General features: G+C 38.2%; 1 protein-coding gene across 2 annotated transcripts in view; it reads left to right on the top strand.

Moving 5' to 3' along the window:
* ABCD3 (ATP binding cassette subfamily D member 3) overlaps positions 1 to 23,397 on the top strand; it is a 29,690-nt gene extending 6,293 nt beyond the window's left edge. The window contains exons 2-23 of one of the 2 annotated variants that reach the window (XM_086462724.1): positions 6,715 to 6,751; positions 9,067 to 9,165; positions 10,705 to 10,793; positions 11,690 to 11,759; positions 12,624 to 12,721; positions 13,383 to 13,506; positions 14,508 to 14,564; positions 15,960 to 16,102; positions 16,468 to 16,537; positions 16,965 to 17,034; positions 17,172 to 17,269; positions 17,349 to 17,440; positions 17,985 to 18,073; positions 18,151 to 18,223; positions 19,341 to 19,404; positions 19,816 to 19,893; positions 19,987 to 20,052; positions 20,155 to 20,244; positions 20,467 to 20,586; positions 21,015 to 21,119; positions 22,463 to 22,519; positions 23,173 to 23,397. In XM_086462724.1, coding sequence (XP_086318850.1) covers positions 6,715 to 6,751; positions 9,067 to 9,165; positions 10,705 to 10,793; positions 11,690 to 11,759; positions 12,624 to 12,721; positions 13,383 to 13,506; positions 14,508 to 14,564; positions 15,960 to 16,102; positions 16,468 to 16,537; positions 16,965 to 17,034; positions 17,172 to 17,269; positions 17,349 to 17,440; positions 17,985 to 18,073; positions 18,151 to 18,223; positions 19,341 to 19,404; positions 19,816 to 19,893; positions 19,987 to 20,052; positions 20,155 to 20,244; positions 20,467 to 20,586; positions 21,015 to 21,119; positions 22,463 to 22,519; positions 23,173 to 23,250 — 1,867 coding nt within the window. In that variant the 3' untranslated portion in view covers positions 23,251 to 23,397. Of the gene's footprint in view, positions 1 to 6,714; positions 6,752 to 9,063; positions 9,166 to 10,704; positions 10,794 to 11,689; positions 11,760 to 12,623; positions 12,722 to 13,382; positions 13,507 to 14,507; positions 14,565 to 15,959; positions 16,103 to 16,467; positions 16,538 to 16,964; positions 17,035 to 17,171; positions 17,270 to 17,348; positions 17,441 to 17,984; positions 18,074 to 18,150; positions 18,224 to 19,340; positions 19,405 to 19,815; positions 19,894 to 19,986; positions 20,053 to 20,154; positions 20,245 to 20,466; positions 20,587 to 21,014; positions 21,120 to 22,462; positions 22,520 to 23,172 lie in introns of both variants that reach the window. The other variant, XM_086462723.1, reaches the window with a different exon arrangement.
* Positions 23,398 to 24,330: the final 933 nt, after the last annotated feature.

Here is a 24,330-nt window from a genome sequence, read left to right as displayed (position 1 = left end):
CTTATTAAGTTGCATACATGATTGCTGTCAAAGCCAAGATCTAGTGTGAGTGTGTGTAACAGTGTGAAACTATTTTCTTTTTCACTTTGCAGGGAACTAGGTAGAAGTCTTCCACTGCTATCCATGAGGGAGAGCTGTGGCTGCAGCTCAGGACAGAGCACAAGCTTATGGAAAAACTCATAGCTCTAAGGTTTTTTCCTTAAGGACATGTTACTTTTTCGAGATGCAGACTTCTGCTGAGACTTAGAGTTTCCTCTTCAACAGTTGGCTTTGTTGCTGCCTTCTCAAATGTTTGTAGAAACTTTTTGAGCTTTAGCAATGCAGAGCAATTCAGAGCCCCTGCTTGCAGTGACAGAGCTGTCTGTGACCTTCTAGGACTCCCCTTCTCGGTTGCTTGAATGCATTCCCCTCGCATTATTTTTGGTTATGCTGCAACTAGCCACCAACCTAGAGCCAAAAAAATCGTGCTCTTGGTTTCTGTGTGTGCTCAGGGTGTACTGCGTAAATGGGCATGCCTTTGGACTGCGCCCAGGCTTCTGAGTAAGGTTGCTGCCCTTGACCCGAAATAACTGTGCTGGTGCTCTCTGTTCCTCTGTGTGCAATGGGAAGCTATGCCTACCACCTACGAGTGACGCTATACTTTTCTCATTATAGCTATTATTTCTTCACTCTGTAACAAAGTATGCTGTTGCATTCCATCTTTAATCATCTGAGTTGTATTCCATCTTCTCAATGTCTGAGTAGTATCTTGACTGCAAAACTAACCTGAAAACTGCCCAAATAATTGTGAACTATTACAAAATTGTTTATCTTGTGTGTTTTTTTTTAAAAAAGCTGTGAAAATTGCCCAGTGCTGTTCTAGACTGTAAAGTCTGCAAAATACAAATACAAAGGTTGCTTAGAGGTAACAACTCTTTGAAAAGCTCCACTTAACCCTAAAACTGATATTCTGCCTTTGCACTGTTGAGCAGAAGCTAGTCCTCAGAGAAGGGAGGTAGCATGACCTGAAATTTGTAGCGCTTTTTTTTTTTTTTTTTCAGTTAAGCACAACATAAGATTTTCAAACCCTTATTTCCTCTTCAGCTGTCATTAAACTGGAAGTCTTGCTTTTCTATCTCTTCATCTGCAATTCCCTGTTATGCTTCTCTCGGTGGAGATTGCTTCCACTGAACTTTGTTCTGGAAGGAGACAGGTATTTCTAGAGGCAGTAATCCTTTAACTTTTTCCTGTTTGCTAGTAAATACCGCAGAACTAGTGTTCCTGAGACCTTTCAGGAGCTAGACTCAATGGACTCTTGAAGGCTTTTCCCAGTTTATCAAATCCCTTCTTCAGTAGTGTTGAGAAGGATGCTTTTTGAGTTACCACCTGTAGTAACTTAATCTCTTTCTGTTTCTTTAGAGAGAATAGGTTCACTGATAATGGAAATAAAGTTAAACATAAAGACTGAGTGCTGTGACTGACACTTGGAGACTGAAATTGCATGGTATTACCATCAAGTTTTCTACCTCTTCCCTGTGCTATGCTGCTGCCCTCGAAGTAGGATCAGCTGCCAAATGCTTGTGCAGAGTCCTGAAACTCTTTATTTGTTTCTTTAAAACATCTTGTTGCTTTTGGCTGATCATGTTTCTCAATGTTGGTGAAAGGTGTTTTGTTGTATTGCCTACTGTCTGTTGGGTAAGTACTTGCCTATTTACTTATCTTTAGCGAGTTGCTATGCAGTTACCATGCATGTATGAATGAAAAGTTACGTGTAGTTGTGTCATCCCAGTACTGATACTTCTTTTTTTTTGCTTGTTGCATGTGTGCTTGCTGTAAAAGCTCTGTGCAGTTAGCTAACGGGTAGCAGCCTACATCTGAGATGCCACTTTTCCTGAAACTTCTCCAGGTGCTACAGATGATTTTAACTCAATGATCTTAAAGGTTTTTTTCAACCTAAACAATTCTATGATTCTGTGACCCATTATATCTCTAGCCTGTTCATGTTTTTTTAAGGGAAAAAAAAGTAAAATCATAGAATGATTTAGTATAGAAGGCAGCTCAAGAGGTCACTTAATCCAAGTGCCTGCTCAAAGCAGGATCCACATTGAATTCAGACTGGGTTGTTGAGGGCTTTGTGCAGTCAGATCTTGACAGATTCCACAGTCTTTAGACAACTTGTTACAGTGCTCAGTTATTGTAATAGGGATTTTTTAATTTATTTTTTTTTCCCCACTTACATCCAGTTAGAATCTCCCTGAGTCAGTTCATATCTGTTGTCTCTCTCCTGCTGTGCGCTCATGTAAAGAGTCTGGCTTTGTCTCCTCAGTGTCCTTGTACGTAACAGAAAGCCACTATTAGGTTCTCCTAATGCTGCTTTTTCTCCAGGATGATCAAACCCTCTTCCCTCAGCTTCTCCTTACAGGGCTAGTTCTCCACCCTCCTGACCATTGTGATGGCCCTCTGCTGAACCTGCTCAAGTTTATCAGTATTTCTTTTCACACTGCGGGTCCAAAACTCACGGTACTCCCTATTATAAATGTCTGGGTGACCCTTTTTGAAAACTTCACCATCACCACCCCTCCTGGTCTATGAGGGCATGAAGGAAGCTCAAAAGTCAGAGTTTGCCGATCGTCTACTTGCAACTTAATGAAGTCTGTTATTATCATATTGGCAGGTCTCTTTTCATAACTCACTGATGGTAAACTTAGTTTCAGTCAAGCATGTTCCCACTGAAAAGCCAGCAGACGTTGGAGGTGGGTTATAGTAAGCTAAGCAATTCTGCTACGCAACTATGTATTCTCTTTGCACAGTAAGAGCTTGGAAGAAAGCTGGCTTTTCTATCTCTACAGGTTTTATTATTTCAGAGAAATAAATTAGAGCAATTCAATATACAAGTTTTTGTGTGTTTTTGAGTAAATGTTGCTGTATTAATTTGTCTTTGACTTGTGCTTTCAAAATATTTGCTTCATTTGTAAACTTACAATTCAGTTTACAATCACAGTACTGTTTTTAAGCTGCAGTTAGGCATTCATAAGTTCAAAACAGTGGTAATTTGCTTTCCTGGGTGAGGTTGTTTTATGGTGTATTTTTTTTCTTGCCATAAAGTCATCTTCTGAATATTTGTACTTGTAGTTTTATTTTCTCACCTTTTTTTTTTTCGTCACCTAAAACAAGGTCCTGTATTCTATTAGTATCTGTAATGTAATTATTGAATTCTTTTTGATAAAATATAATGCCTGGGGAGAACTGATGCCTGGAAGTAAAACAGCAATCCAAATCCAGGGAAGGGCAGGAGAAAAATCTCAGGACTTTCTGACATAGAAGGAGAAAGTGAGAAATGAATGGCAAATGGTCACTGCACAGTTCTGACTTCGAGGTAGAGAAGAACGGAAACGTGTTGCCTATGGGAGATGTTTCCCATCACTGCTGAATCCAGTGCTATTCCCATTCAGACTGTCTGGAAGTTGTTTTTAGTTTGGGATATTGCATTGTCCCAGCCAGTCCAGCTTCAGCCTCAATACATACACTCAGGGAAGGGTTTCATTGCGAGTACCTTGTGATGAAGTGAGAGTAACTACACTAAAGACCGACAGTTAGAGCTCTTCCACAGTTTGGTATTCACTGCCTGAATTGGAGTAAGACTGATTGAATAAGCATGTGATGAATTGTACTAACGTGAGCTGTATCATAGCTGTTAGCCTACCACATCACCGAGTCAAGCATCAGTAGCACTTGAGCTTCAAGGAAACTTGAACTATGATAAGAAAAAGCACGGTTTAACTCCAGCTGGAGAGTGGTGTGTGTGGGTGGGGTAATCACTGAAGTTAACATTGCAGCGAAAGGCAGCCTCGTGTTTCTGTTCCAAGCAGTCCTTATGCTGCTGCTCGACGGTGGCCTCTATACCAGGGGGCTTATTTGCAGTAGAGAGTTTGGACAGCGTGTAGCACTTAACCTTCCTTCACCAATCAGGCTTGTGATGCTTCAGCATTAAGTCAATGAGAGGTCTGGAATAATAGAGAACTTGAATCTATTCCAAATGTTAGAGCTCTCTGCTGTAACCGGATAGTCTTGTTGTATTCTTGCTGACTAATTGAGGGTGTTATTTAGTCTTTAAATTCAATGAGAATGCAACCACAACCTTCACAAAAAAGTTCTACAATAGTATAATGGAGGCTGGGGTAGTGCCAGTAGGTATCAGACTGAAAAAATGAGACTCTTGAGAAGGAAAAGTTTTGCAGTAATGTGGAAGTTTTATTCAGTGCAGTGCTATGGCACAGTCTTTTGTTGCAAGTAAAATGGTTTTACTTGTTAAAGTAACAATGGATTTTTATTTTTATTTTATTTTAATAGCAAGAGCAACGTTCTTGGAGTGATGTAGCCACATTTGTATTTCTGCTTCTAGATAATCCGTACTTAATATGTGTTTGTTTCCTTTCTTATTGAAGTATTAGGCTTGTTTTGAGCTTGCATGAATTTTTTTTAGAAAAAAAGAACAAAAGCCTGTTAAAGCTCTTTTTCATTAGTTTTGAATTTACAAATATTTAATTTTTATCTTTATAAATTCTAATTAAATGTGAGTTCACAATTAAATACAAGATCATTATTTCTGGACAGTCCTTTCTCTTCCAGGGATAATCAGTTTCAGCTCAGTTCAGTAGTTTCAGCTGCTGAATTTCTCTCAACAGCTACTGTAGGAAAAAATGTATGAATAAATACATCAAAGGTATTCAACTGCCAGAATAATTCTTGGCCTCATCTTCTTAATATATTACTATTTTAATGTATTCACTTGTGATCCTTTTAAAGGTGAAATAGTTGTGTATTATGAGTGTTGTGACTTCAAACATTGACAGGCCTTGAAGCAACAAAGCTAGGGATTATTATAGCATGTCTGGAAGAGCAGCATACTTGCATTTTGCATTATGGCAAGTCGTGAATCATCTAGGGAAATACCCACATAGTTTGATAACACCTTATTCATACCTAGGAATACTATTTTTCTCCTAGTCCCAAAGCAGATGTGATTGGACTGATCTATACTCAAGAACACTTCTTAAAAAAATAGGTCAGTCTTTCGTTACTTTGAAAAATTACGAGATGTATCGAGAAGTGTTTGGTGCCAGCAGTATGTTGCTCCTGTGTCACCAGGATGTAGTCTTTAACTAGATTGTTCCTTAGACTTTGCAGACCGTTACCATTTCCACAGACATACTTCCATCATGGCCTGGTTAAGTATTACATCTCTTCTGAACTTATTAAGTTATTTCTCCCCCAGTCTGCCCTCTGCTGCCCTTCATGTTCTTTGTTCTGTCTTTTGCACAAGTAGTCTTACAAGATTTTTATCTTCTCCTCTCAGGCTTCCAGCTCACTATTACCTTTAATTAAGTTCTTGTTAAACTGGCATCTCTCCCTTCTTGCTGTTATGGTCTCTTCCTCCCCTTCTTTTCTCATAACCCTTCTGCTACCTTCCTCTTCCTTCCCTAATAATTAAGTTATTTCTCTTCATTGGTCAGTGACATTAATAGGTCTTTCTAATTATCATAGATCAAAATAGGTATGGTTTCATCTTGGATACTTTCTTTGCCGAGGCTTTAAAACACAAGTGGGAAATGATGCTGCTGATAAAGTTGCGGGCTAACTGGTTGTGTGGCAGTCTGCAGTTGTTTTGGTGTTCCAGGCAGAAGGAGCAATGCCTTCCATAGTTTCTGCTTCCCTGTAATTTCCTGAGTGCTGTCTTGAAAGCATATGAACACTGTAGTTTTAAGGCAGCCTGCTCTCAATGTTTTAATATGATGGCTGAGCAATGGTAGGTTACACTTTAATATGGTTAGCTGTCACTTTTAAACCTCGTAAATGCATAAGCTTTCCTAATAGCTTCATGTGCTTGTCTGACCCTTGAATGTTCAGAAAGGAAGAAGGACAGCCTATAACTGTCTTTTATGTTAGCTTACCTTTCTTAAAAGGGGAGGAAGAATAGCAGCATTTTACTGTTGAACGTTTGTTTAGCACTAGTTGATAAATGCTTTTGCTCTAACTGTTCTGTCAAATGCAGAGGAAAGAAGAAGGACAGAGCGAAAACTAGCTCCCCTTCCAAGGCAGACCTCTGCAGAAACTTGATTTTGCAGGATGTCACTTTTTTCCCCTGCAGCGCATGTTTATGAACAAATAATCTTTATATATAGTAAAATGTGTTATTTGAAAGTCAACTATAATGCAAAACAAATCTCTTTGGCTTATGTAGATACATAAACATGAAAGTCAGATTGCTTGGATTGCTGAATCTGCATTCATGTAGTTTTCATTTGTGGTCAGTGGAACCATGTAGCTGTGCTTGCAAAGTATACGTGAAAAACGTAGAAACACTAGGAGTTCATGATAAGGAAGCCAAGGTAAAGCAAAACTTGGAGATGAAAGAAGGAGACTTAGTTTCCCTACATGAAACTGAATACTGGGAGGAGTAGGGTTTCATTGAAATTGTATAAAAACAGCACGGAAGTTTGACATAAAAGGTAGCACTGCTGTGAAGGCACTGTACTGCTTTGAAAGAAAAGATAGGGAGCTTTCCTTTTAGTCTCTTCTGTGTAGAGGTCAAGGCACAGAAAGGCGTGTTATTAACACGTCAATACTTTACTTTCACGAGTAAAATACTTTACTTTCACGAGTAAAATACTTTACTTTCACGAGTAAAATACTTTACTTTCACGAGTAAAATACTTTATTGTTTTTCCTCTACAGTAAAAGAAGTGGAAAACAAGCATTGCAGAACAATGAGGTAATTCTTTCTTCATGTAATATATTTTTAATAATTTAAAATAATACTTTTTTTAACTTTAAGTCTCATAATTGTAGTTTTATTTTGGACAGAATAGTGTCTATGGTGCAAATGTGGTTCGAATGATACTTTCAGACTTGGTGAAACAAATGGAAGAACCGGGTTAATCACATGTGGCTGAAGTTTGACTGCATAATGATGATGTGCTTGATGTGTAACTTTGTGCCTTATGAATGTTTAAGCACTAGTGTGATAAGTTTGGCCGTACACATAGCAACAAACAGCTGCCTGTAGAATTGGTATGACTTGTATTTGCTTTTTATTTAAAAGAAAAAAGTGTGGAACAAGATGTAGAGTCTGATAATTTCTAAGAAGTACTTCAAACTTCTGGTAGCAGGTTTGGCATTTCCCTGGTCTTTTGTGTAACTGTTAATTCATTTATTGTAAAAGGATGTATTATATCCCTTTTAAGTCAAGTTTTTTTGTTTCATGTTCAAATAAAATGCAACCGTTAGTCCAAAGGGCAGAGCCCATAATTAGAATTATTGGCTCATATGATGGTATGAATAGACAGCTGTTCCATGTACTTCCACCTTTGCTGAAACCTTAAGAAAAGGCTTGCGCTGGGTAAATAGAAAGGTGTATGCAAGCATCATGTTAGCTTCTAGCCAGACCTTGGCTGCACTGTCTGCCATAAACACTTGTATTTTGCATAGTTACACCCATTTGTAAAAATCTTAACTAGCTTTCTCTTATTCCTACCCATCTTGGATATAATTATACTCAATGAGGAATTAAGAGTCTAAGGAAAAAAACCTCTGGGAAAGAAGATGTCGGGGTTAATGTAAGTGCAACGCAGAAGTAGAAATGGGGAAGAAATGAATAGAGAAAGAACAGGTTCAGCTCAGACATGAAATATGTTTAGCCAGGTATTCATGGAAACTCGCGCATCAGACATTGTCGTTTCTGTTACGGAAAAGCAGTAACAAGGGTAGGGTGACGCTTCATTAGGCCTGGCCAGTAGTCTTTAGATGTTGGGATTGCTTGGTTTTTTGTGTAAATAATTTTTAATTAGAGTATTTTTATCGTCTACCGTATAGCATCCTGTCTGGCTAGAATTTTTATCCATAGTTTGCGTAGTTTTCTGAAAAGGCCGGGACTATAGCTGACTTCATCCCATGAAAAACAGGTGTAGGCTTATTCACAGAGCATTCAGAGTAAATTTATCTTTGCTGGGGCTCAGAGCTTGCACTTGTGGCCTATCGTGTTGCCTATGTAAAAAGTGAGCGAAGAGATTAAGTTGGGCTCTTTGTGCAAGTTTGTGTTTTAGTCATCCTTGGGGGAGAAAAAATAATAGAGTGCTTGGTAGGATCGTCTGAGTTGATTAATGGTGAATCACCGACTACTTTCTTTGTCTTCCCTATCCTGCCTCCCGAGTTTGTTCTTTCGGGTTTCCTGCCTGAGTATGTTGTAGTATTGCTAGAGGCATCGTTAACTTATGCTTCACATGAGTCTTGGGTAGCAAAGATAGCAGGATTAGGTTGATTAGGCCGGACTTGTTTTAAGTACATATGTGCCCTTTTAGTCCATTTTCAGAACTGAATCCTTATGTCACAACTGTGAAAGGAAAGAAAGAAAAGGTACCTGGACATTAGCTTGAAAAAGTATTCAGGTTCCTCAGGACAGAAGATAGGGTTGTATGGAGTAAACAAATGCAACTAACTCAAATAAAAGGGGTTTGGATATAGGAGGGTTTTTAAGTCTGGTAGCTTTAGCTCGCTAGGAGTCTGTAGCACTGGTTTTTAGAATAAAGCAATAACAGATTCTGAAGCAAGTTTGGGCTGTACAGTCAGGGAGTTTAAACCACTGATGGTCTAGATAAATGATGGAAGGCATCTTTAAAAATACTGACTGACGGTGTCTCCTAGAGACAATCAATGTTAAGAGGTGGCAGACTGCACTATAGCTTGTAATTGGACGTTTTCATGCTGGTCTGCATTGTTTGTGAATCACTTTTAACAGATTTGAAGTAAATACTGTTTTGTATCATGGCAGCTACTTCATATTGTGATTTGTTTTGATAGCTTAATTCTCTTACTTAGGATTTCTGTCAGCTTTGAGGGCACACGCTCCTGATCCTTAGATTTCATTTAACCTGTGTGAGCACGCCTTACATTGGAGGGAAGTATTGCAAATGCTGCAGAAGGAAGGTAGCTGTAAATAACTTGGATAGGGAAAATATCACATCAACATTTAAATAACACATTACCAAAGAAATCTCACTTTTCTTGTTTTGCATGTTCTGTGTGCAGCAGAAGGAGGGAAAGAAGGAGCGAGCAATGGTGGACAGAGTGTTTATTGCAAGAATATGCCGAATCCTGAAAATAATGGTCCCTAGAGCACTTTGTAAAGAGGTAAGCATTGCCTGCAGTAACAAATAAAATGAGCATTTTTGTAGTCAAGTTTTCTGTCGTAATTTTATCAGGATTTAAAAAAAAGCATATACTTTACTTGAATAGGAATAAATTGTACTACATGTTTTAAAATAGCAGCATATTGCTAGAAAAATGTACGTGTGTTCAGTTGCATTCTGGTTTCAATTACGAGATAAGCCATTTACTGTCAGCTACTGTCCGTGGCATATCTGTTAAAAGGGCATTTGGGTTTTGCTTGATTCTGTGCCAGGTAAGTACACTTCTCTGCAAATGCTTTGTATCCTTCAATAGCATGCTGTTCATCATAATTTTACTTTTGTGGCTTACATCTAGGCCAAGCCTTATTAGAAAGTCAATTTGTCAAAAAGTCTGTTAGCATCGTTCCAGGAAAGCCATGCAGACTAGCATTTAGCAAGATAAAACCTCAGCATCTTTCTCAGGCTTTCCAGAACAGTTATGCTCTTTAAAAAAAAAAAAAACTTAGTTGAGCTCAGAACTGATGAACTGTATTATGTTAGAACTTCAACATAAATCAGGCACAAGAGCAATGAATTCCAGTGTACAGAATGCAGATGAACAGGGTCCTTCAACAGCTCGTTCACAAAAAGGAAGTACAAGGAAGGTGGAAGCATGGATGGGAATGCCTCTGAGAGTGCTCACAGAGCTGGCCTCCACCCGCTTCTAAAGGTCATGGGCGTCAGAAGAGGTTACTGGTAATCCCCCCAAAACCCAACCATCACTCCCATCTTTGAAATCAAGTGTACTGGAAGCTACAGGCTGGTCAGCCTCACCATAGTCCTAGTAAGGCTGTGAGCAAATCCTTCTGGAAGCTAACTCCAGCCACGTGAAGGAGAAAAAAGGTGATTGCAAGCAGCCAGCCTGGATTTACAAGTGGCAGATCATACCTTACTAACCTGGTTGCTTTCAGTGATGACTGGCTGTGTGGATAAGGGAAGAACAGAGGACGTTGAATACTTTGATTTTAGCGAGGCCTTGAGACTAAGGTCTCCCCTAGAACCTCGATAGCCGAAATAAATTGGCTGGGTAAGTGGACAATGAGGTGGATGGAAAACTGGCTGGACTGTTGGCCTTAGAGGTTTTTGAATCAGCGTTACAAGGTCTGACTGGTGACTAGTGGCCATGTTTTGAGTGGGGAGTTGGAGTGGGTGACCTACAGAGGTCCCTTGCAACCTGTATGACCCTGTGCTTATGGCAGAAAGGTGTCTCAGAATAGCAGTAACTTCTTTATCCCGGCAATCCTCCCTCTTACAGGGTGTGTCCAGTATATGTGTCAGCTAAATACAGCTTTTAAAAAGACAAACTTTCTTCATAAAAATGTAATCAGTATTTTATTAAAAATATTGTATGCCATTATGTTTCCTGTAAAGTAAGCAAATACTACGTTAGCTGGGGACAGCAGGGTAATACTGTTGTGCTATGTACGGTTGGACCACTTACTAGGAAAAAGTGGTGAATTTTACCCATTGTTTAACTGTTAAACTTCTATTTTTGTACTAGACAGGTTATTTGCTGCTTATTGCTGTGATGCTGGTAGTCCGCACATACTGTGATATTTGGATGATTCAAAATGGAACAGTCATTGAAAGGTATCTATAAACTTCTTATTTTTAAACATTCTTTCTTATGTTTAAAGGGAAAGTAGTCTGTCAGAACACATACTCGGAGGTTTTATAGCTTGCCTGTTTATATAAAACAGTTGGAAAACTGAGGTAGTTGCAGTTTTTTTGTGTGGGAGGTATCGCTATAATTTTTAAAGAAAAATTAATTTTTAATCAACTGTTTTTCTGCTGTTAGACCCAAGTTTGTTTGGTTTTTGTAACCAAAATTTACTTATTACATGATTTTTAGTTCTTTTGATCACATTTTGTACACTGAAGACTAAATCTTACGTTGATCTGAATGTCCAAGAGGGGAGTTCAGAATAGCAGCGTAGTGGTTCTATGCCATAGACTCAGACACGTTGTTTGGATGTTAGGACTGTTACTTCTTCCTACTGAGCTGTTTGCTCTTCAGATTGATAGACATAACGCTTTCCATCTTGTTCTTGCAGAAAGTGTTTTCTAGACCTCTGATTATTCTTGTTGCTAATTGAATCAAGTCAGAATTTGTCTTGAAGCGTGAATTCAAAACGATACTGTATTTCAGCAGAGGCTTTCAGTGCTTTGTAGAATGGAAGGACTGCTTTGTTTCTCTCTTGTGAGAAACTAGGAAAGCAAAGGAGGAAAGGAACTGGTATTCTGTGACCATGAATTTCTGAGCCCTTAATGCAGACAGTTACTGGAGAGACAGTTGCTTTGTCATTTACCACTTAACTTACAGAAATCTGTCCTACTTGATTCTACAGCTGATACTACCAATTTCCTCACTGATTTTTTTCTTTTTCTCTATGTGTGATCCGCTGAGAATTTATCCACTTAAGACATGCTAGTTTATACTTTCTTGCTTCTCTTGTAACTGACTCTTAGCTGATGGTCGTTTACAGTGCTATCATCGGCCGCAGCAGAAAAGATTTCAAGAAATACTTGTTCAACTTCATCGCCGCAATGCCTGCTGTAAGTGCTTTTCTTGTGCTGGCCTTTTAGTAGAACATAATTTACATAGAATTTGAGGAAAAGCTCTCAAATGAGTGTCTTTAAACCCATGGAAATTACTTGTTTTACATGCAGGTCTGTGTTAAGACGTATTTCATTTTCTGGCTCCAGCATGTGAGAGACTTTATCAGAATGTTTCCTCATTGATTCAAACTATTTTTCTGACAGATATGTTTAGGTTTTCAGGTTGGTTTTGTTGATGGCAATTTTGACCGATAGCTTAATGTGCCATCTCTAGTACTGTGTAATGACATCTTATGGATTGAATGATGTTTCAACATTGTAGGCTTGGGATTCTTTTGACACCATTGAAGATAAAGGTTTCTTTTCAGTCTTTAATTTTTAATGTTTCTTGCAGCTGCTTCTGAGATTTATTTCTTTTTCCACCCTTTAACTTCCCTTCAGCTTGTCAACATCTCTGACCTGCACCAGATAGAAATAGTTGTTACTACCTAATAGATAATGTAGCTGGTTTACGATAGATTTAAAAGTGAATTGATCGATTTAAGGTAGCAATTATCAAATGGTGGCTCTCTTCTAGAGCTTATCAGAAGAGCTGAAGATATGCTACATGAATATTGTTTTATATTACGTCTTCTGATGTGATGACAGCCACTGGGAACTGGAGTCCTCAAAAATGTAGACAGAAACCTAATCAGTGGTCCTGCAAACACTGTGTGGTTGGTCTTAGGTGTGTTAATAGTATTATTGACTGCAAGGGGAGGGTTCACCTGTTCTAAAGTGTTTGCATGATTTATGCTGCAAACTGATCTAAGTATATTAAATCTTGTTAGCTAAATACTGAAATACTGTCTCTTATTTTAGATCTCTTTAGTGAATAACTTCCTGAAGTATGGTCTCAATGAATTGAAACTTTGCTTCCGAGTAAGACTTACCAGATACCTCTATGAGGAATATCTTAAGTAAGTAACACCTTGTTGATGTCTAAAGGTTTTGAAAACTGAATTGGTTAAAATCAAACCAGACCATTTTAAGTACCTAGTAAGAAGGTAGCAAGGTGCTTAATAGGTTAGGTGTACTGTTCAGAAAAGGCTTTTGGTTGCAGTTAACTTGCAGTTGAGAATGGGTGGTTTATGCAGGTTGTATATGGCACAGATATAGACAGCAAAGTTGGCTTAATTGGAGAGGAAAAAAAAAAAAAAGGCACTGTACTGTTTCCATTACTGGGTCAGCTTCCAAAGTACTTCAGTTGCTTTCATACAGTGCTAATAATCCGGCAGACTGAATTGGATGCCTGAACTTGAGTAGCTGCTTATGCCCTTCTGCACTGAATTTTGGTTGTTGGTTGTGCTGATGCAGAGTTTGTGAGGGTTTTCTAACTGCAGCAGCAGTGCGTAGAGGAGCATGGGCCTGAGCTTCAACTAAGGCATCCTGGAGCCTAAACAGATCTGCAGGATTTAATGTGGATCTGGTCAGGCAGAAGCACAACCTATGTTGACTCCATACAGTCATTTAACGTTTGCACTACTTTCCATCTCAGTGGTGTGAAGCAAGGGGCTTTCAATTGTTTGAGATCCCAGGTAGTGAATTTTTTTCTGCCATTTAGATACTGTTTTGTTTCAGAGCCTATACGTACTACAAAATGGGAAATCTGGACAACAGAATAGCTAATCCAGATCAACTCCTGACACAGGATGTGGAAAAATTCTGTAACAGTGTAGTGGACCTGTACTCAAACCTCAGCAAGGTAAGTCTTTTCAGAGAGGGCTTTGAGTAACAGGATGTGGACGTTTAGGATGTGGGGTCAGAGCTCAAGCTCAAAACAATTGCTTGCGTTCGTATGTGTGTTGCTTGGAGTATGGTGCTAAAAAATATTGTTTATGATGCATCGTTTCACACTCTCTGTGGTTTCTGTGACCTCTGCTAAAGCCCTGTTGTGGGTTGTTACAATTTGTATTAAATTGTCTTTTAAAGGACTTACCGCATTCTTTTGCAGTTGAGCAGTGATGAGTGTGCTTTGTCAGCTAGTTAGCTTTCAAAAGAAAACCAATGGCTGGCTTTTAGTTACAAACGAATATTATTTTGGGTAGGGAGGTATGGTTGAATAAGCATTTCCTTCTGTTTCTGGCGCAAATTTTAGGAGGTTTAGGTAATGAAGTAGAATACTGTTGGAATTTTTAGACTAAATTTTTTTTGTTGCTGTGTTGTTCATACAAGCGGAAGTATAAAGCAAAATACAAGTTGATGTGTTAAAAAAACTTCTGGATACCAAACCTGTAGTTCACCTGCTCTAGCTTTGAGAGAGAGCGTATGGAACAGGACGCTTGCAAATTGGAATATTGCTTCTATCAGGTACATAGCCACCTATATGGCATTCTCCTCCTGCTCAGTATTTCTCACAGTTACTCCAGTTAAGTAATCGTGGGGTTTAGTCCAACATTGCTTAGTGAGCAGAGCGTGATTACAGACCTAAAATAGTGAAGTACTTTTCTATATGGTATGTACTTCATCTGAAGATCATGAATTCACTCATCTTCAATTCTCGATTGAACATTTTCAGGAAAGCATCATGTGGCTGAAATTCTTTTTGTTTTAGCTTTTAGTTTGTGTAATAGGTTAACCAGTATTGTGCTTTAATGCAGAGCTGTAACTGTTCTTGGGGTGGCTGGTGGTTTCTGGACCGGTTTATATTCATTTTATGTTGGTGTTCTAATGCTTTTTTTTTTTTTTCCTATGCCTCTCTTACAGCCCTTCTTGGATATAGTTTTGTATATCTTCAAGCTAACAAGTGCAATAGGAGCTCAGGTAAATTATAGAATCGTTAAGTTGGAATAGACCTCTAAGATCATCAAGTCCAACTGTCGACCTAACACCACCACCAGGCCCACTAAACCATGTCCTGAAGCGCTACATCAACACGTTTTTTGAACACCTCTAGGGACGGTGACTCCACCACTTCCCTGGGCAGCCTGAGTGGGTTTTTTAGCATTACAAGCAAATTTTCCTTTCTTTGGTTATAGCCTCGTGCTTGTTTGGAGTCTGAGGAAATCTCTAGATGTTAATTATAGATTCATCCATTATTTGAAGGGATATACTGAAAATACGCTTTTACACTTGATGTTTTGTATGCTTTAGTGCTCTCTATCTTGAGGGAGGCAAAATAAAAAACAGAATTTGGAGGCATTCGATGAACAATTTGAAGAAACAAGAAAGTTCTTTATTTTCTTCTAGCAGTTACTTGGGAATTCCATTTAGTACAGTATCATTCTAGCTGCTTACATCTTGTGTGACTTCCATTTGACGGAGAAAATAAGTTTTCTGTTTCTTTGCAGCCTCTATAAAGGGGAACCATTCCTTGCATTGAGCTGTATGACCATTATATATCCGTCCATCCCCCCGCCCCCTCCACCAATAAGCCGAATCATTTCAGAAATAATTCTTCAGATTAGTAAAATGGTGCATTATCAAAATTACTCAGGGTTTGACAAGAAGTAGCTCTGGAGCACAATGGAGATTCACTCAAAACAGACTGTAGTAAGGCTTAGCTGAACCTAGGGGATTTTTCCAGTCTCAGATGTCTTTGCATTGCTCTCTGCAATACTTCGTTATTACAGGCAGTTTATGCCAAATTCAGTTTATGCCTTTGGTTTTGTGCCATGCCACCCTTCAGTAATAATTAAGCATGCTGTTTGGGAGCCCTCATCTATTGAAGCTTAGGATCCAGAAGAATAAGAGATCCTTACCAAGACTTCTTGAGAGAAGCAGGAAATAAGTTGCAGGTGTATGGATCAAAGAAGGGAACGAGACTGAAGTATTGACTGCTATGACAATGTAGCCAGTATAGAGAAAAAGAAGTAGGTAGAAATGAAGGAGAGGAAATCAGAAACAATCAGAAAATTATTCATGAAATAAGCTAGGACAGTGGGACACAGGTATTGCACTGGGTGGTGATAGAAACTTGAGTAGAAAGCTGGGATGGGTAGGGCATCTGGGGACAGAGAATTAGTAAAATTAGTAAAACAGTGTCTCCAACACAAAAGAGAGGAATGTGATAGGAATTGCAGAGTAATTGACTTGGTAACGTAGACACATGGGGGGTGGGAATCAAGGGATTTGTGCTTTCGGGGCATATTGGATACAGATGCTGCAATTTGAGACCATCTAGATGGTCAGCTTTTATTTTTTTTTTGATATTCACAGGGTCCAGCTAGCATGATGGCATACTTGATTATTTCAGGGTTTTTCCTTACACGTTTAAGACGACCGATTGGCAAGATGACTATTATAGAACAAAAATACGAAGGAGAGTACAGATACGTCAACTCACGGCTTATTACAAACAGGTACAGCTTTACTTGGGATGGCGAGATATAAGTGACAAAGTAGTGCTGTGGTGTTAATGGAAGCTGTATGCAGAAATATATTTGGAAAGTCTGATGCTATCAGTTCTGAGCAAAGTGCATCTTTATGCAGATTATTTTTTAAATAACTCGTATGTGCATTATAGTCCTAACTCAAAAGACAAGCTGTAGCTGGGGTATGACAAGCTTGTGTTCTACTGTTTTGAAAAAGCACAAACTCTTATTCCGTAAGGTAACTGAAAGAGCTATATTCCTGTGGTTTATGGCTGACTTTTTCAAAGACTGTCTTTAACAAAATGAAGTTGCATTCTTTGAGGGTTTGTGGTTTTTCTGTTTGTTTTTTTTAGTGAAGAAATCGCTTTTTATAATGGAAACTTGAGAGAAAAACAGACTATTCACAAAACCTTCCGTAAACTGGTAAGACTTCTTTTATCTTTTAAAATATTTTAAGCAAAACTTCAGTTAATTTTATCATGATGATTCTTGGCTTATATTAATATAAACTGAAATGGTGTTTATGCTGCTGCAGTCATTAGACTTAAATTAGTAGGCTATAGGCAGAACACAAGTTTTTCTGATAGAATGGACTTTCTCTTGCCACTTACCTCCTTTTCACCCACCACAGTGACTGTTCTCTCACTGCTTAGTTTCAAGTGTAGGTTGTTATGATCTAGAGTGCAAGTCTTTGCCAGCCGGGCCACTTGTGCAGTGCCTGTCACAGTTACAGGCGTGTCGAGGTATCTGTGACTTACTGAAAAGTAACTATGGAACATCTGTAAAATAATAAAAGATAGCAGAACAGGTACTGATATAGTTTGACTTATTTTTTTCTGTAACCTGCCAGGTGGAACACTTGCATAACTTCATCCTGTTCCGGTTCTCTATGGGTTTCATTGATACTATCATTGCCAAATGTAAGTGTTGGTCCAGTGCTAATGAATTGCTATGAATAACAAAGTGCTAAACATTTTACATGAGAGTTCTCTTTTTTTTTTTTTTTTTCTTATTGCTTCAATTTGTGTGTAGCTTAATATTTACTCTTAAACTGCAGACCTTGCCACTGTGGTTGGTTACCTGGTTGTTAGTCGTCCATTTTTGAACCTGGCCGATCCTCGTCATCAGAATAGTACTCATGCGGAACTTTTGGAGGTAAATAGAACAGAATTAAATCAATTTCCTGCATTTAAATTTTGTTCATCCACGTAAAGAAACTTTACTTCTACTCCAGGATTACTACCAAAGTGGAAGAATGTTACTGAGAATGTCTCAAGCTTTGGGCAGAATAGTCCTAGCAGGCCGTGAAATGACAAGACTGGCTGGGTAAGCTTAATAGTCGTTGTGTAAAATAATCTTTCTTAAAGTTATGTTGTTGCTGTTTCTCATCTCGTTTTAAGAAAGTGACTGTAGAATTAGAAGAAACTCATGTGCTTTGTTCATTGCAGCACCCTAAAAATCTAGAAATTAAAAGCATTTTATGCTGAAAACATATCTGAAAACTGCTGATAATGTCCACTAGTAATTTCATATCTGAATAGTAGAAACGTATAGTTTGAGTGTTTAATTGAAAAGACATTGTGAGGTGCTCATAAATCAATTCCGTATTGATTATTTACCAGACTTTTTTCTTTACATCTGAAGAAGAGAAGTTATCAAATATTTGGCTATTACAGGAAAAGATTCTTGTAAATATTGTGAATATTGGGGCAACATCAGTGCAGCTCTAACATACAAACATTCTGTTTCTATGCTGGGTTGAATAACCGTCATTTTGACGGTTTAACAGAGTACTCATTAGAGCTTCTATGTATTTCTAAAACTTCCAAAGATGATTACTTATAGCTTCATTTATTTTTATTCTTTTTAGCTTCACTGCTCGAATTACAGAATTAATGCAAGTTCTGAAGGACTTGAACAGTGGCAAATATCAGCGTACTATGGTATCGCAAGAAAAAGGTAGGTGTGACGTAATATGAAATGCGTGCATCTCCATGTAGTGTTGCAGTCTCTAATACTTTTTTTCTTCATTTAAGATGCAGATAAAAGGCAAGCTTTGCCTTTGATACCCGGATCTGGAGAAATTATCAACACCGATAACCTTATCAAGTATGTTGCAAAGTTTCCACAACTTCAGTATTTTTTAATGTAGGCTGGCTCTTCCCTCTACCACTATTAATAGAGGTTTATTGCAATATGCAATTCCTGTTGTGCTATAGTTTATTTCCAAATAATTCCACCTCGCTGCCACTCAGCATTTCTATTCTGGAAGTCAGTCCTTGTCCTCTCATGTTAGTAGAAGACATAATATGCTGGACTTAGCCTTTTTGGTAACATTTCATGCCGTGATTTGGAATATGACTTCCCAGACCATTTTTTTAACACTTTATCAAATTTCTTCTTAGACGTATGTTGGTTACAGGTTTTCTTCCGTTACGTAATTCAGCTGTAAAAATCACGGGAAAGTCTGTATTCAGTTTCAGAATATTTGCTTGTATTTCTGCATGCTTGATGTACTCAAGTAGCAGTCAGTTCCTCAGTTCTTTGCAGTCTGAGGGACAGAGTATTGACATAGTAGTACTACTTAAAGGCATAAAGTAAAGCCAGTTAAGAGATTAAATACTTTGCCTCAATCTGGTCAGTGTGGAAAGCAGACAGTGGAGTAGAGGGGAAAGGAGGGAGGAAAAGGAAAAGGAGATGATAGAGCTATTCTTATTATTTTATTAAAAATTAAAAAAAAAAAAAGGCAAGGGGGAGGTGAGCAGAGAAGTCATTTGTTGCATATCCTAGAACTAATGGAGTGCACTTCCACTGGCAGGTTTAAAATGAAGTGTGTTCTTAAATGTAGGCTTACATCTACAAGATGTTGTTTTGGAGACCAAAGGCTTAGGAGGATTCAGAAAACAAATATATCAAGGAAGAAAAAAAACCCCACCAAACAACAACAACAAAAAAACCCCAAAACAAAACCAAAAAAACCCAACCAACCAAACCAAAACCCAAACAAACCACACCAAAATCCGTAGATGTTTGTTAACCACTAAGGTACCTCTTTTGGTTCAAGAACTTTCTTAGCTGTTAATAATGGGAAACTGGGACTGTGCTGAATGAAGTACCTGCTGAAGGCTTGCCCTGTTCCTGAAACCTCTGGGTGAGCACGTGGTATTAGCTGCTTTTAGGTGACTGCTCTTTTTATTTACTTTTTTTAACGTTGCAATACAAATAGGTTTGATCATGTTCCGTTGGTGACGCCTAATGGAGATGTTTTGATTCAAGACCTTAACTTTGAGGTAAGTTTTTTTTAATATCATAGAAATTGATATTCATGTAAAATTTGAAAGTGATGCGATAATTTCAGAGGTCATCTGATTTATTAAAAATGTGCAAACAAAAGTTTGGAGTTGTGTTTATATGGTATGCTTAAATCTGAATTAAATTAATCATCACATTAGTTTAAAAAGAAAAAAAAAAAGGCAATAAGCTGTTTTTCCGAAAAATGTTTGTTACAAGCGTGTCATCTTCCAGCCACAGTTGGTGCTAAACTAGTCGGAAAAAGAAAATGGTTGGTGGAAATTACTCATTGTAGCATCAGACAGTACTATGTACAGGCCTACAAGGATGCTGCCTTCTCTTTTTGTTTGTAGAAGCTTTCAACGATACTTTCTCACTACTCTCTTAACGTGTTGGCTTTGCATTTTTAGGTTCGATCTGGTGCAAATGTTCTGATTTGTGGGCCAAACGGGTGCGGGAAGAGCTCGCTTTTCCGTGTTCTTGGTGAGGTAAGGGAACTTATTAAAATGAATGGGGGGGAATCCAAAGCACGGTTGTAATTGGACTTGTTTGGTCAAGTTTAAACCTTTTCCTTGTTGCAGTTGTGGCCTTTGTTTGGTGGGCGTTTAACCAAACCTGTAAGAGGAAAGTTGTTCTATGTTCCCCAGGTGAGGCAAAGTGCTTTAATTGACAGTAGCATTCTCTTTCTTCTTACTTTGACTGTGTTTAGAAACACTCGACATACCTTTTTGTTTCTAACTGTATCTCAGAGGCCGTATATGACTCTTGGAACGCTCAGGGATCAAGTTATATATCCAGATACTTTAGAAGATCAGAGAAAGAAAGGGATTTCTGACCAGGTAATGAGAATTAGTTCATTAACCCTTTGTCTTGCTTAGAATTGAGTAATGCTTCAGATCTTAAAATATGGAAACTGTTATTAAAAAGATGCATTTAGTTTATTTTTAATATTTATCAGGGTTGATGGTACACCAGTATAATAGTATAACCCTTTATAACCTTTTTCAGTCATTTCCTTGAGTTCACTTAAGCTCTATTTGTCATTCCTGTTTCAATGAAAGGTGCTGAAGGAGTACTTGGATAACGTCCAGCTGGGTCAAATCTTGGAACGTGAAGGAGGCTGGGATAGTGTTCAGGATTGGATGGACGTACTCAGCGGGGGAGAAAAACAGAGAATGGCGGTATGTCTCAAAAGCATAAAAACTTTAACAAATATAGGACGTAGGTTAAAAACATAATCTGAATTGTAAGTGATTTTTGTTTAGTAACTATTACTACTTTAGAAGAAAGCCCCAAAATGTGAAATACCTGAATACTGAGAAAGCAACCTAAAATTGTGTTTATTGTACTCAAAATTTAGTAGGAATGTTGACCTTTTACCATGCCTTACGCTGCTTATATAAACAGAAGTTCTAAAATAATTGTTTTTCAAAAAAAAAAAAAGGAAAGGTAATATACAGCACTCAGATTTTCAGGCTTCAGTGGTGCCAACTTCAAAGAAATTCCCTTGCTATAGTAAACTTTTGGACTCTAATTCTTAGTTTAACTTCTAACGGTGCATTATTGGTTGTAGTTCAGCATCCACGTAGCTTTTTGGTTTGCGTTCCAGATGGCGAGGTTGTTCTATCATAAGCCCCAGTTCGCAATTCTGGATGAGTGCACCAGTGCTGTCAGTGTCGACGTAGAAGGCTACATTTACAGCCACTGCCGAAAGGTAAGCTCTGTGTTTCTGGAATTATATCTCTGTATGTTAGGAGGAAACTTAAAATGATACAAGGTGCACTCTTCCTTACGCCTAGTGTGGATTAGGAAAAAAAAAAAAGGCTTAGAAGGGCGTGCAAGGGCACGCTAGAATTCAATAATTGTTTTGGTAGTCTTAGGATAATTTAGATGTACGTGTGGCCTCTGTGTATCAGAGAACTCTTACTAAGTGCTGTGTAACCGTACTTTGCCGGATAAACTCCTAGAATGTCAGGTGAAGGTCAAATAATCTAAAATTTCATACTTTTTTTTGTTGTTCAAGAGGTTTCTTTTGGCCAGGGCAGCGGAAGTGAAAGGCTGGAAATTAACATTTCCATCTATTTTGAGATATGAAAAGCCCAGCACTCTAGGAAAGCATGATATTAAATAGAGTTTTCTTTTTTCCTTTCCCTCTTATACTCACCATTTTAGATTCTGTAGTGAAGTATCAATTTCACACCCCTAGCCTGGGAAGCAATGGGCTTGAAATAACATTAATTACCGAGCAGCAGTATTCTCAGAATGGCAATGGAGCAAAGCTGTGCATCCACTGAAATACATGATTGAAACTCAAAGTGGGAACTTAAGGAGCCTTCTGTAGCAGTAAACTGAGACTAGATGAGAACTCTGCAGAAGAATGGATGTTATTTCTTGAGCTGATTTTACCACATGCTGTCGATACCCTGACAATTTTCTGTCTGTTGTGTATACTTGTTGTTCTGTGAACTTGCGTGTTCATTTGTACTTTTGTTTTGGAGTTGCTGTAGCCAAGTGGCTACTGCGTGTTACTGAAAAATAGGGTGGGTTAAGCTGTCCTTGCAGAAAGAAAAAATGTTGCCCTGTTTTATCATCAGAGACGTTTTGTCCTTCAACTGGTGCTACTGTTAGGGATGCATCATTAATTGTGTTGCAAGGAAACGAAGGTTATTCGCCTTTAAATTGTTACTTTAAGTTTAAAATTCATTAATAGCTTTGGTGGCTTTGGGTTTTTTGCTGTTAAGTAGACTTCTTTTAATCCCTGGGTTTGTTGTTTTACCTGCCTCTTACCTTACCTCCTTTGTCCGCTTCGTTCTACATTTTGCCAAATCATTAGAAGCAAAAGAATGGTGAAATTAATAAAAAAGATAAATCTCTTCTGCTTTTTTTTTTTAACAGCAAAATCTTGTATTAAGGCTACGTGTGTTTACTGTTAACAGTAGAGTCTGGAAGTTTGTGTTTATGAATTTAAGCTCTTTGGCTGATATCACGGTGAAAAATACATAACACCTAACCCGGAGAAAAATTAACTGTTTTATCATATGTATTTTCTCCACATAGGTTGGCATCACTCTCTTCACTGTCTCCCACAGAAAGTCACTCTGGAAACATCATGATGTATGTAGCCTTTGCTTTTGCTAAGGATATCTGTGGGTGGTAGGGGATTTGTTGTTTGGCTTTCTATTAAATTGACTTTACAATTCAGGGTGCTCTCATTTTACATCCTGTCATGTTCTGTTGTTTTGTGGTTGGTTTTTTTTAAAGGTTCTACTTTCATAATCCAGTTGCAGTATTTGAAATATTCTTATGCTTCTAGTTATGAAGTTCTAGTTTCACATATCTGTAAAAGTAGCCTCAAAAATCTGAAAGGCTCACTAGATACTGAAGTATTTTTTTCTTAGTCTCAAAAAACCCCTTGAACTAGAATCCAGTAAACAGCATTGAGTTTTTTGCTTTCAGGATACCTAATAATGTCTATGCATTAATAAAAGTTCACCTCTAATACAGGGACTTCTTTTCTTCCAAACTAAGGTTTTTACTATTGTTATTACTTCTTGCGCAGACAGACTGTATTGGTGGGAAAAAAAAAAAACAGTTTAACTTTTTTCAAGAGGCAATTGAATTTAATGAAGCACAAAGTGGGAGAAGCTCACCCTCTGGCTAGCCGAGTTTAAGATTTTGCACTAAAACTACTTCAAAATGTAATTTATTTAAGCATTTATAGGCCTGTTAATTTTGGGTGGTTGATAACGTATGTTCTTTTATTTCAGTTTTACTTGCATATGGATGGCAGAGGAAACTATGAGTTCAAGAAAATAACTGAAGACACAGTTGAATTTGGATCTTAATCACGAACTGAACTACTACAGAGACTGATGATTATGGGAAGCGTGTAGAATGGCAGACATTGTACAATAAAACTACTCAGCTTGTTTTTCAAACAAATTAACTAAGATAACCCAAAACAAGCTGTTAAGCGTTTACTATTATGTAGGATATTGCTAATTGTGTATATGTTGGTTTAATTATTGATATGTACTAAGAATGTCCTTATTCTTGTGGTTTAAAAACCTGCCTAAATTAAATTGGGCTTAAATCGGTGTAACCTGATTCATCCTGGGATGCAAACCATTTGAAATCAGCTGATTTGACTTTTGTAGACCTTCTTTCCCTTCAGTGAAAAGCCCTGTTAAAATTAGGGTTGCTACCTCTCTTGTTCCTGCAAAGCAGTCTTGGATTTTTGCTCTGTTCTATGCATATTTCTGAGTTATCTCACACGGTGCAGGACATTCTCCCATCTTCAGATCTGTGCCCTGTTAAATGAAAGAGCCTTTTCTGTGACCAAGCCTTGTGATGTAGCCAATGTGCCCTTGCTGATGAAGGATGGGCTGAACCTAAAAGACAAAACTAATTCCTTCTACTAAAAAAATTAAGCTTGTTCTTTGCTGGGTTTTGGATTCTCTTTAACATCTGTCTGTCCATGCAATTGTCTCTGCTGCTCAGCAATCCCATTCTTTCCCGATTTAGCAAGAGCTACTTCCATCGCCCACCCCAGCTGCCCTTTTTCTGTCAGAGAAATGCTGTGGTAATGAAGAGTTGAGAGGAGGTTGAGGGAGGAAAGGACTGACCAAAAAGAAAGAAAAAAAAGTGATGTTCCTTGTATCAAACGATCTTGTGCATGTTTTCAGCGCTTAAGAAATGAATGACTCCCACAAGTAGAGAAAAGAATGTGGGTCCAGCCATTCTCCTCTTGAAATCAGTACTGGTTCGAATGGACTCACTGTTAATCTGTGAAACAGCGGACTGTGGTTTGTCCTGTGTGTGTTCAGTCCTGTAATACAGCAGTTCCTTTTTTCAACTTCTTGCTTTTCTCCCTCTTCAAAAGATCCAGTCTCCTCATGGTTTTAGCTGCCTTTCGGATCTGAGTT

The sequence above is a fragment of the Leptosomus discolor genome, chromosome 3 (assembly GCF_034619465.1).
Source record: "Leptosomus discolor isolate bLepDis1 chromosome 3, bLepDis1.hap2, whole genome shotgun sequence".
Classification (NCBI taxonomy): domain Eukaryota; kingdom Metazoa; phylum Chordata; class Aves; order Leptosomiformes; family Leptosomidae; genus Leptosomus; species Leptosomus discolor.
This window is presented reverse-complemented; position numbering and strand designations above follow the sequence as displayed.